At 42.6% G+C, this 12,522-nt stretch overlaps 1 protein-coding gene across 4 annotated transcripts in view; it reads left to right on the forward strand.

Moving 5' to 3' along the window:
- The first annotated feature begins 325 nt into the window (after positions 1–325).
- Positions 326–12,522, forward strand: part of LOC6616838 (homeotic protein ultrabithorax) — a 76,062-nt gene continuing 63,865 nt past the window's right edge. Inside the window, exons 1-2 of one of the 4 annotated variants that reach the window (XM_032721554.1) lie at positions 326–2,065; positions 9,407–9,457. In XM_032721554.1, the coding sequence (XP_032577445.1) occupies positions 1,300–2,065; positions 9,407–9,457 (817 nt within the window). In that variant the 5' untranslated portion in view covers positions 326–1,299. The remainder of the gene's footprint in view (positions 2,066–9,406; positions 9,458–12,522) is intronic. The other 3 variants (XM_032721555.1, XM_032721557.1, XM_032721556.1) reach the window with 3 other exon arrangements.

Here is a 12,522-nt window from a genome sequence, read left to right on the forward strand (position 1 = left end):
CGTGCAACTGGCAACTGGCGGGCAGCCCGTCGTCGAGCGTTTTTTCGCCACTCAGTTGAAGGAAAATCAGCCCTCCTCCATGATGAATTTCCCGCGGCGAGCGCATTTTCCTTCCTCGCGAATGAATGAACGAGAGGCGCCCACCCCGATAAACTTGAACTGAGCACTCAAGAGAGAGCGCAAGAGCGCTCAAAAACAATCTGGTTTTGAGCGTTTCGCTGGCTCTCTGTTTCTGTTTTCCACTCGTTTTTAGGCCGAGTCGAGTGAGTTGAGTCGGAAGAGCAAAGTCAAAACACTGGCAACTGCGATTTGGTGCCACATTCGTTCGATGGCAACGGATTGGATAACAGGCGCGCGCTTTGTTTTATTATCCACATTATCAGCGGCATTATTGTTATTATTGGCCCTCAGCGCTTTACCGCTCGCCCACGCGTCCGCCCGTGAATGCCGCGCGGAAAAGTCGCTTTCCACTAGATTGGCGTCCAGATTCGAGGAAATCCGTCAGCAGACGCATTCGCGCCCGTTCGGTCAGCACTAAGGCTAATAACCGTTCAAATCGTTCAAATCGTTAAAACCATAAAAATAATAATAATAATTGCAATAACAATAAACATAGTAATAATCGTAACGCTTACGAGCCTTTGATAGTGCCAAGGCAAGCGCAATCCAAGTATTCAAATTCGAATTCAATTAACAGCAAAGTGCAATTGGCTAAAAACCGAAACCAAAACGCAACAAAGTATACGAAACACTTGTGAAATCGTACAAACAATTGTGGAAAAATATTTAAGATTATTAAGATTGAAGTCTCAATAAACATTAGTGCTTAAATAAATTTTAAAACCACACGCGTGGAGAGTGCAATAAAAATATTAACTTTTGAAATAAATATTTACCAAGCAGAAAAATATTTTATAAATATTTAAATAAATGAAAAACAAATTGGTTACTTAAAAACAAAGAAAATTCAAATTGGTGCTAAAACAAACGAGAAAAATTTTCAAGAATATTTCAAAAATAATAAGACATAATTAACTATAAAAAACAAAAATTAATCAACAAAGACTTGGAGTGAAAATACTAATTAAATCTTAAAAAAAAGTTTAACAAAATTTGTTTAAATCCAAAGAAGGCAAAGGAACATCACAGAAAGCGACTAAAGTGAGGAAACACTCAAATAAAATCCGCCAAAAATCGCAGATCCCTGGAAACCAATTCGTGTGAAATCGGTCAAGCCCCCAACGACTTTTAGCCCGTCTCAGACGGAGCACCGCCAAGATTCTCACCGCCAGCAGCGCAATGAACTCGTACTTCGAGCAGGCCTCCGGCTTTTATGGCCATCCGCACCAGGCCACCGGAATGGCGATGGGCAGCGGTGGCCACCACGACCAGACGGCCAGTGCAGCGGCGGCCGCGTACAGGGGATTCCCCCTCTCGCTGGGCATGAGTCCCTATGCCAACCACCATCTGCAACGCACCACCCAGGACTCGCCCTACGATGCCAGCATCACGGCCGCCTGCAACAAGATATACGGCGATGGAGCCGGAGCCTACAAACAGGACTGCCTGAATATCAAGGCGGATGCGGTGAATGGCTACAAGGACATTTGGAACACGGGCGGCTCGAATGGCGGCGGGGGTGGCGGCGGAGGTGGTGGTGGCGGCGGAGCGGGCGGAACAGGTGGAGCCGGCAATGCCAATGGCGGTAATTCGGCCAATGCAAACGGACAGAACAATCCGGCGGGCGGCATGCCCGTTAGACCCTCCGCCTGCACCCCAGATTCCCGAGTGGGCGGCTACTTGGACACGTCGGGCGGCAGTCCCGTTAGCCATCGCGGCGGCAGTGCCGGCGGTAATGTGAGTGTCAGCGGCGGCAACGGCAACGCCGGGGGCGTACAGAGCGGCGTGGGCGTGGCCGGAGCGGGCACAGCCTGGAATGCCAATTGCACCATCTCGGGCGCCGCTGCCCAAACGGCGGCCGCCAGCAGTTTACACCAGGCCAGCAATCACACATTCTACCCCTGGATGGCTATCGCAGGTGAGTGTCCTGAAGATCCGACCAAAAGTGAGTGTCCACTGCAGCACAAGTCCACTGAAAGTCCCCCGAAATCCCATCCCTTCTCTACTCATCCCTGCAGTGCCAACCAAAGCTTTGTTGTTTTCCCAGTTGTTATCAAGCTCAACAGATTGCAGCTATGGCAACAAAAGTCATCCTGTGACTAATTGCCGTCTCTGCTCCGATTAACAGACAAGTCAACATGTAAAGCAATTTAATGATGAAGCTCGAATCGATCATGGGAAAAACAGATAACAACTTGTAATGTAAGACATATGAAAGCAGGCAGAACAGGCCTTTTAATGGGATGTACCTAGGAGTATTGTACACCTTATTGGCAATCAAAAACTTTCCATTGAAAAAACTAAAATAGAAACTAAAAATTTATTATAGATTTAGGATGCAAAAAATAAAGTCCCAGCTAATATTGTGTATATTCAAATTGGCTAAAAAGTTCCGAAAAAATATGTTATTATACTTGGTAAACACATTAAAAATTAAAAAAAAAAAAATAGTCAAAATATATTCTTGAGAGGAAGAAAATTAGGAGGTACATTTTTGGTTTAACCAAGTGTTAAAAAGTCAAAAACCCCCTTTGGCTAACTCTAAATTATATTCCAATCATTTTATTTAAAGGCAGCCTTTGGGGTGGCCGATCCGACCATAGTTTACTCGCTGCCCGCCAATTTCAGCGATTTAATCACTCTAAGCAAGATCACAGCCATAAAGAAGAGCCATGAGTAGCTAAAAAAAAAAAAAGAAAAAACCAGCTCAGACCCTCCGATTTCACCTGCTCCACTCCGCGACACCTTGCAGCGCTACGTCTGCCTCATAATTTTCAACACTTTGTTTACTAATTTTTGTCACCTTTGCTTTTAATGATGCTCGGCGGTAATTGTTGCAGCGCTGGCAGCCCAAGTGAGCTGCAATTTGTGCAACAAGAGAGCGGCAACGAGCAGCGTGAGTTATGGCATGCGGCTTAAAAAGAGCTGCAAAATAGCAACGGAGAAGGCTAGAAATAGCAAAAGGCAGCAAAGGCAGCCACAGGAGTCGGCGAGAAAGGGCAAGAATCCTTTCAGGACACACACTGCGCGCAGAAGTCGCGCTTATTACGGTTAACTACGCCATTATGTAATTACGTTCAGCACCTCACCGCCCGACTTTTCCACGGGTTTCAGCCACCAGCCGAGCGAGGCGAACGGCTTGCGTCTGGGCCGAGATTGCCGTTTGGGCCAAGAACAAAGCCAAGAGTAGGTCAGCCGAAGGAGGTCTAGGTGCTCGAAGATCGAACATAAACTGCACTCAAGTTGGCACTAAAGAAATAGGGAAAATAGAGAGCTTACAAGTTATTATTTTCAAAATAAGTTAACAATTTAAACTTAAAAATTATTAAATTTTCTTAATTGTTTGGAAGGCTCAAATTATTATTTGCCTAAAAATTTTTATCCGTGTATGAAAGTGAGCTTGAAAAATACCCTTCAAAAATCAATCAAATTTCACTTATAGCCAACGCGAAGAGCTGGTTAAAAAACAATTAAAGTTGAACTAAATTCGCGAGCCTTGCGACAGGTTTTCCCTCGGATCGATCCGATCTGCAAGATGATCAGGGTAATGAAATTTATGCGCAGAGCCTGACCAGTCTGAAGTGTCGGTGATGAATTGGCCAGGCCAAGACCACAGAAACACCATTTCCGAAAACCCTTCATACAGGGTGTCTTGTATAACACTTCCAGTGTGTCAGACAATCTCTGCGCGATATAACACCTTAAGTGGAACATTCCCTCTAAGAAATTCAAATGCTTTCTTACCTGAAGATGGTCGGACACGTTTATCTGAAACTTCCATCTTAATTTGTTTCTTATAAGAAAACGAGACGAGCTGGCAGTTACGATATTCAGACTGAATGAATTTTTTGAACTTGAGACCTGGAATTCAAAATATATTATATGTATATGTATATGGCCTTATCTCTAATTCACTAGATCCGCATTATTGCCATTTGTCACTGTTATCGCCGATTTGATTTACTCCAAAACATATAATGCGAATATAATTTAATTTTAAGCGACTTGCTCTGAGCGAACTGATTAAATCTGATGATCGCAACGGAAAATCAAGTCATAAATAAATCGGCGCACACTTCCAGCGATCATCGATCATTTGCCGCTGATCCGAGGCCCCAAATGCAAACCAAATTCAATTTTATCGTATCTAAACATGGCTTCACATTTGAAAAACCCGCATCAGAGTTTTCTGGCCTTTGGAGTCGCAGTTGGCGTTGCTATGTTGTTCTTGGGCCGCTGTTTGTTGTATGTGCGAACACGGCGAGCGGCGGGCGGAGGGCATTAAATCATTGTCCTGAAGGCTTTTAAGTCATTATCGATAAATTTCAACATAAATTCGTAAATTTGCTTTATTTGCCCGGGCCGGTGTGTGAGGTTCACGTCGGCGAAGTGGTTTATGGCCGAGTTCTGCGGCTGTTCGAAATTTGTCGGTCGCCTAATTTCGAACGTGGCACAGGAAGAAAATTATAAAACGAACTACGAAGTTTTACAGGGAAAATCATTGCAGCTGTATTTAACAAATTTTACAAAAACTAATTTATTAAAAATGATGTGCAATGTGTGATTTTGGCAAAGCAAAGCCAATAATTTTGAACTTACATATCACTTATGAACGAACTTAAACATAAATCAAAATCTAAGATATCTCTTTTGAATATTAAAAATTATTTCCATACATTGTGTAATAAAGTCGCATGCTAATTGATGTTAGTGCTAAGTGATGTTAGTTTTTCCCAGTGTAAACACAGTTCGAACTCATAAATAGATTTTGTTGCGGCTTGTTACTTTTTTTTTGTCCACAATGACCTTGAGAATAGCTGGGCGGCTGGGCAATTGACACGTTTCGGTGCAATCATAATTCATATTTGCCGCAGTTCCCGAGGAAAGAACTCTCACGCTGTGACGTAATTATCAGGATGCCTGGTATTCCGGCATATACACTTACATACATATCTACCTGCAATTGTCGGGAACACGTAGGGCCGAGGAGGGCACGTCATATCCCTCCAAGGTTAATGGGCTGTGGGCTGCAGGAGACACACCAAAATTGTGCAGTTCAAATGTCGGGCAACAGTTGCCGTTGCAACATGCAATTAATTGCCAGGGGAAGTGCGTCGATGATGCCGCTGATTATGTAAATGGCGAAGTGCAAGCGAACGCACACAGGAAAACCTTTCAACGCGCGCTTTTAATCATTTTTTCGCGGAGCGCAGAATGCAAAATTCAGCAAGATCAGAAACAAATCAAAGCGCCTGTGAGCATCGCAATTTCTGTGGCGGATGCTAGGGATGCGGATGCCCCCTTGCCAGTCTCTCCCCGTTCTGGGGCATCGATTCTCCTTTTTCGGGGATTGGTTTTCGGGTTCTGGGGCAGCTTCTTACATTTTTTAATGTATTTTTAAATAAGGAATTTAATAAGCACCTTGGCGGTCCTCAGTCCTCAAGTCGTTGGACTCGAACTGCGACTGCGACTGGCGGTCGAGGAGACCAAAGTTGCAAGACTTCGACGTCGCCAACGACGACAACACAAAGTGGCCCAGACACATGGCCCAACAACAACAGCAGCAACAACAACGGTCACTACGTGGAGCTGCAGGGCGAGGAGCAATTTTGGCTTTTCCCTCGTATTTTTTGAGGCACTCGTCGTTGCACTGGGCAGATGCTAAGTTTTTTGATTCAAAAAATTGATACCATGAGCATAATAAAATTAAAATACATAAAAAACGTTACTCTCCAGAACAGTTAAACTACGAATAACTAAAAATTTGAATCCGGGAAATATATTTATATAAAAGTACATAAATGATTAAATTATATATATTGTTTTATAATATAGTTAATTAATTAGAACGCAAGTGTGAACGCTGAAACATATAAAATAAATTTTAACAACACAATTTACGGCGCTAAGTTGTTAAACTTATTACAATCCAAAGTATCAATTCAAAATCATTCGCTCTCCCCCAAATAACCCCATTAAAAATGATTAGGTGCTGTATTTTTTATAATAATTTCGTGATCAATAACTATTATACATGTAGAACCGATTGCAGATAAGCAATAATTGTTATAGTATATGTACAGTGAGTTTCTTCCGTATGGTGACATTGGCAATTTTTCGTTATCGATCATCATCTTTGACATACAAATGCCATGTGCACAAGCCGTTATTATTCATATTTGTGGGCCCACTGTGCGGACGTCTTCCCGTGGCAGTTGCCAAATCATGTTTTAAGGTGTTTTTGATACCTAATAAAAACAACAACACACGGCCCGGCCAAAAATCACATGCAAAGGGGTGAAAGAGAGATGGATAGAGCGCAGCCATGCCAGAAGGGAAAGGGACAAGGGTCGAGAATATGGGGATATGTATGTGTACATACGGGGGAGTATGGGAACATACATACAAACATATAGCAGACGTTAGTGACCGAAGCAGAAGACCCCCACCATTAACCCTTTGGTGGCTACGTCATAACCATATCGCCACTTGGAAGACGCCAACATTGCTCGACGCTCGCCGTGTTTATTATAAAACAACAAATCATTCATTATAACCACTTGTGTGTCTGTATGGGAAAGTGGCGTAAACATGAAAAGAAACAAATACACACGCACGCGTACACAAAACGCTCCATGTTGTTTCCGATAATATGCATATTTGCGTATTATTTTGATTTTAATAATGATTTATTTATTATTAATAATTCATTGGTGGTGGCCTCTTGCCGGGATTTCGGCCTGATTGCGATCTGATCCCCACGATCCAACGGCCCCAAGTTCTCCGAGTGCAAAAGCTGCCCACCAGTCTCCCAGTCGCCCAATCTCCATCTCGTTTGAATATCGCCTGTCTTCGGGTTGTGTAACAGAAGTTGGGCTACCAGCAAACAAACACGCCGCATCGTAGGAAACGCATATTATAATGAGCTTCAATTAAGATAGAAATCTCCAAGACTAAAAAGACAAAGATTAATGGGTTCACAATTGTCCAGTCGAGCGGCTTCAGGTGGCTCGGCCAATGGAACTGGACAGAAAAAATTTAGCTTTATAAATTAAAAACTAAAACTCACTTTCTAAAGAAGCCCTTAAAACTAGAAGCAAATATTGAAACAAACTATATTTTCCAGTGTAGACACACGTTAAAAAACCACATGCTCACAAGCTTGACGATCATTAAGCATAAATACTTCTTTCGTTTGTTCACGCCATTTAAAATATGTAAGAATATTTTATATGAATAAAGAAGTTAATCAGAGGCATTCAACGTTTTAATAAGGAAACCCCCGTGTTTTCCAAACTAGATTCCCCTGCCCACTCTGCGGAAAAAATGAGGGCATTTCGGATTCGTTGATACCTTTTCTCAAGAGCCTGTTTGGCCAGCTCTTCATGATTTACGAGATTTGCCTTGGCCAAAAATGTGGGTAACTGTTATGGCAGCTTGGAATATATTTTTTCGTTGTTGGGTCATCGATTGCTTCGAAGCATTCTCCAAACATTTGCTTTTACACTATAATTTATAGATTTTTATTTTGATTTATCTGAACTAGAACTGTGGTCAGAACTTTCGGCTCCTCCGGCTGAGTCCTTCGCCTCCTCCGTTTGGAACCACATTAATGTCAATTTAATGTTTCCTTAATGACTTCTTCTGGCTGCAACTTCTCAAACTTGTTGTTGCCGGCCAGTTGTTATCAGTTTGCTGGTCAAACTGGGAAAGTGTTTATGCTAAATAGCTAACGAGTTTTCCACTCGAAAGTGAATCGTTCGGATGTTCAAGTTGCATTCTGTTGAGTTTGATGGTCTGCTCAAAGTTCTCCATGCCACATGCTCTTGGCGTCTATTTATTTGGGTCGGCAATTAAGATTTATATCAGACCTTTTGATGGGCAATAAAAGGCCAAAGACGCCGCAAGCTGCAGCCGGAAAATGAGAGCATTTTCCCGCAGATCTCTCTCTCTCTCTCGCTCATTTATGCGACTGGCGGCTAATCCGCCACAAAAACTAAGCGTGCGCCGCCTTAAAGAGTCATAAAAAATCAGTTTCTCCCGTTGAAAAGGTGTGAAAAAGAAAGGTTCTGGGGGGAGGAGCAAGAGCTCAGTTTTCAGGGGGCAAGACCGCAAACTAAATGTTTAATTTTTACAAGTCGCGTCGCATGTAAACAGCACTCAGCATCCCCCCTTTTGCCAGCCATTTGTTTGAATTTGTCTAAAGTGGCGGCTGGCCGTTTTCCTCTTTTTTTTCCTTCATAATTCCCATTTTCATTTACAGAAAGAATGAAAAAAAAAAAAACAGAGAGGAAAGCGAGGCGTTTGTCAAATGTAATACCCTTTACCCCCCCTCATAGTTTTTGGCCGTTTTCTTGTTCTTTTTTTAATTTAATATTTTCTTTGTTGTTTCTTTGCGTCTGGATGGCCACATAGTAGCAGTATCTGTGTGCGGCACTCGGCTGTCTCTGTGTCTGTTAGCTGGAAATTACGTTTACTCAGGCGCCAGGCGCGCATATTTAAATACACACGTGTTTTATCGCTGCCATTAAATCATATTTTTATACTTTTACCTTTTACCTCCACGGCAAGCTGCCGACGCCCCCTCATCGACCCTTTTCGAGGCGTTGGCATTTCGGATTGTTTACATTTTGCACTTTCATGGCATAAACAAAGCTGAGGCGACGCTAAATATCGTGAAAAAGGCGAGACATCCAGCAAACTGCGATAGAAACAGGCGATAATGCCGCGATTGATAGCCCTAGTTCAAACTTTGAAAGACTCTCGTAGTGCCAGACGAGATATCATGAGCTATGAAGTGCACTTTGAGTGGCTTAGAAACAACACCCTTCTTGAAACTGACTATTAAATGGGATATTCGAAGGAATGTAGTTATAGTTTACACCTGGGAGAATGGCTTATTGATTGTTTTCTAATTTATATTTTTATACAAATAATTAAACAATTAAAATAGATCTATTGACTTTGATTTAATATTGCTATAATACAATAATCCGCGTGCCTCTAATTGATTCCAATTATCATTTATCTTTTTGTACCTTTTCATATTTCTCTAGTCAGTAGCCAATATTCCATCGACAACAACAAAGCTTCGGTTGGCAAATCTTAACCGGCTCCGCAACACGTGCGGCTGCTTAACCCTACGATCCCCTGCCCCCTAGATCCCCACGTACCCCCATATAGTCCAAAGACCATCCATCTGCATCTCGAGATCTCTTGAGAGCAAACAATTTTGATTCCACATTTTTTAAACGTTTTCTTCTCTCCGCTTTGCTTGCATTTTCAGGTAAGATAAGATCTGATTTAACACAATACGGCGGCATATCAACAGACATGGGTAAGAAAATTTCCACTTTTATTTCGTTACATTATTCGCTCTTAAGTTTTCCGAAAAATAGAGTATAGAGTATAGAGTGTAGAGCAGGTCCACTAACAAACCGTAGAGAACTAATCCCATTATGGTGTTGGTGGCTAAAATATTGTAGTATTCCTCTTTTAGGTGGGCAAAATTCATGAATCAATGGGGCGGGGCTGTGGGTGGACCGGGAAAACCTGGGGGCCGCGTGTGGAAATGATTGATTCACTGTCCCATGATTACGCTCCAGCCGAGGGAGCTCGCCATGTTCGAGCTGCTTGCTCCGCTGGCAATTAATATTAAACATGGCAATTCAATTGGCCAACAAACGCGGCCAACACGCACGGTGGATGGGCAGGGGGAGAAGAAATCCAGATCTTGGCCCGGTTGGAAGCCTGGTTTGAGCGGCTCCCTTTTCCCTAAAGTACCTCGTGCTATCGACTCTTGTTCCCGCCGACGATCAAGTAGCCGAATTGCGTGTTTTCCCTGCATACCCTACACTTTGAGTGTTAATTTCGTTAATTAACAGCTTTCCAGATAAAATATGAATTTGAATACATTTTTTTTGTTTAATTATTCATTGTCTGAGTTTGCTAGAGCATTCAAATGATTATATGAATTTATTAATTTAATTATAATATAAAAACGTAACAAACATTCCGACCTTCTTAAGTAATAGATGTAATTCTATAAAGCTGGTCGACTGCAGTTTACAGCTGGATTAATTATTCTCAAATAATGCATACAGCGATTAAAGATAATGCAAGTTAATAATGGAATTTTCATTTCTTTTTCCATATTTAATTCGCTGGAATATTTGCATCCCTTTTTATTTCAGTGTATCACAAATTCGTCTATATCTGATCCTCTTAAGATATTCGCTGCCGAACGCGAACATCAAAGCCCCAGAGCCACTGAAGGCGTTTATTTCAGCCTGTTGTTTGGGACCTTTTGATGTGAGGTTATCAATCAGTCTTGTCTCGCGCAGCTACTTCTTAAAATCCAATTACACACGTGAACAAGGGAAAAGTCGGGGACTCGGGCATGGATGCCTCCCTCTGATCAGCGCGGGTCTTGAGTTTTTTTGGTTTTTTGCGGGCAGGCCACTCAAATTACATACATTGTTGCCGGGGCATTGGGGCGAAAAATTGCCGGGCCATCAGTAAAGCTAAGCCACCCAGATTGCTGCTCAGTCAGCTACTTCGCTCCCACTTATTATTTATATTCAATTGATAATCTCGTGCAAATCGGTAGCTAAATGTTGGCACAGGCGCAACAAGTGGACAGCTACTTGGGAATCTGCGATCAACTATCCCCGATTCAAGATCCACCAACTGTGCACGGAGAGAAAAGTGTGTTGCTAAACAACGTGTTTTGATCGAATCCAAAACATTAGTGTAAATAGAAAATGATTAGCTTGCAAGAATACATAAACTGGTTTTAAGTAACCCTATTATATATTTTACATGACAAAATAGAGAATATAGAATTTGATTTCCACTTTTCCCCGTGTGGCATCACTTTTGACTCTCGCAGATAAGCACCGATAAGCCGCACAGCTTCTGGCTGTGGATTATGCCCAGCACTTAAGCGGCAACTTGTGGGGGAGGGGTCCTTCGACCCAACAGGGAAACCACTCTCTTCCGGCTTCTCTGACATTGAAAGCAGCGATTTGGGTCCGTAGCCGCAAGAGATAATTAAATAGCGGCCTTAATAGAATTAAATGCCGTGTTTGCATTTCAAAATCCGCAACGTGCCAAAATGCAATGGCCAACGGGCTGACGCCCCCAACTCTAAAATGCATGTGCGTCCACCTGGCTGGCCGGGAAAAAATGTCATTTTGGACAAGTTTTGATAATTGCTGGTCCCCCTAGTTACTCCATATGTTTGTGTGTGTGTTGCTACTGTGCGGCGCGTTGCAGGTTGCATGTGGCCATGTTGCATGTAGAATGTTGCAGTTAATAATTATTGAAATGTGCGGCCTGACAGGAGTCGTGCCATGCTCCTTGTGCTTCCTGCGCGGCTTCCTCCATCTGAATGTCCGTATAGCTGTCCGTTTGTCCGTTTATCCGTCAGTGGCTGCATGCTTCGTTACCTTTTAGCCTGGCCAAAAGGCTAACAATGCTTGCATTTTCCCACCTTTTTCACATAACTTTTTTTCGCCTCCCCGGCTTTGTTTTGTTTTCAGCGTGGTTGTTTTTGTTCTGTTTTTTTTTTGTCTGTTTTTCGCCTTGTGTGTTTGCTGGTGGCAGGGTAAACAAGTCGGCCACTTGGCCAACTCGTTACTTCCCGCTAAAACCCTCCCCTCACATGTCGGTTGGCGATGTCGAAGTTGTTACCACTTTGGACGCGCGGTTCGGCCTCCGTCGGCCGGCACCCCTGTAATAAATTCATATTCAAATTGTTAATTGAATATTATTTGTTAAATTTGCAAGCATTAAATGTAAATGTCAGCGGCGGATGTCCGACGCAGGGGGCGTGGCCCATGGGGGCGAACGAGAGCTCCTTATTTTTTATTCGTTTGTATAATATTGGAATCGCCAGAGCCGGTGTTCGATTTAATTGAATTTATGTGGGATTTTTTCGAAGTGCGGGATTAACGCATTTTATTTATTAGAATTCTGGTAGCTAGACATTCAAATTAAGCAAGGATTCTTGATCATCCTACATAGTTAGCAAATGTTAGGTCCAACCTTTAAAAGGGATCGAATCCATAAAAAAAAACCAAACTCGGTCACTGTACCAACGACCTCAAAAATCGCCTGCAAACATGCGGAAGCACCGCCCCCAAAAATCAACAAAAAACCCTCCCAGGAGAGTTTTAAAATTCGCGAACGAATGACAAAAAATGGGCAACAAAAAATTGTGCCAAATGCGACTGTGAGTATTTTGAATACTCAGGCTCTTGTTCGCTGGTCGTTGTCCTTGTCGTTGTGGCGCTGCAATTTCCATAATTCATATTCATAGACATTACACAATAACAGCCAGTAGAGAAAGGAGAAATGGAGAAAGGGAACGAGAAGTAGACCCAGTCCAGACAAACAAAC

This window comes from Drosophila sechellia, chromosome 3R, assembly GCF_004382195.2.
Source record: "Drosophila sechellia strain sech25 chromosome 3R, ASM438219v1, whole genome shotgun sequence".
Lineage (NCBI taxonomy): Eukaryota > Metazoa > Arthropoda > Insecta > Diptera > Drosophilidae > Drosophila > Drosophila sechellia.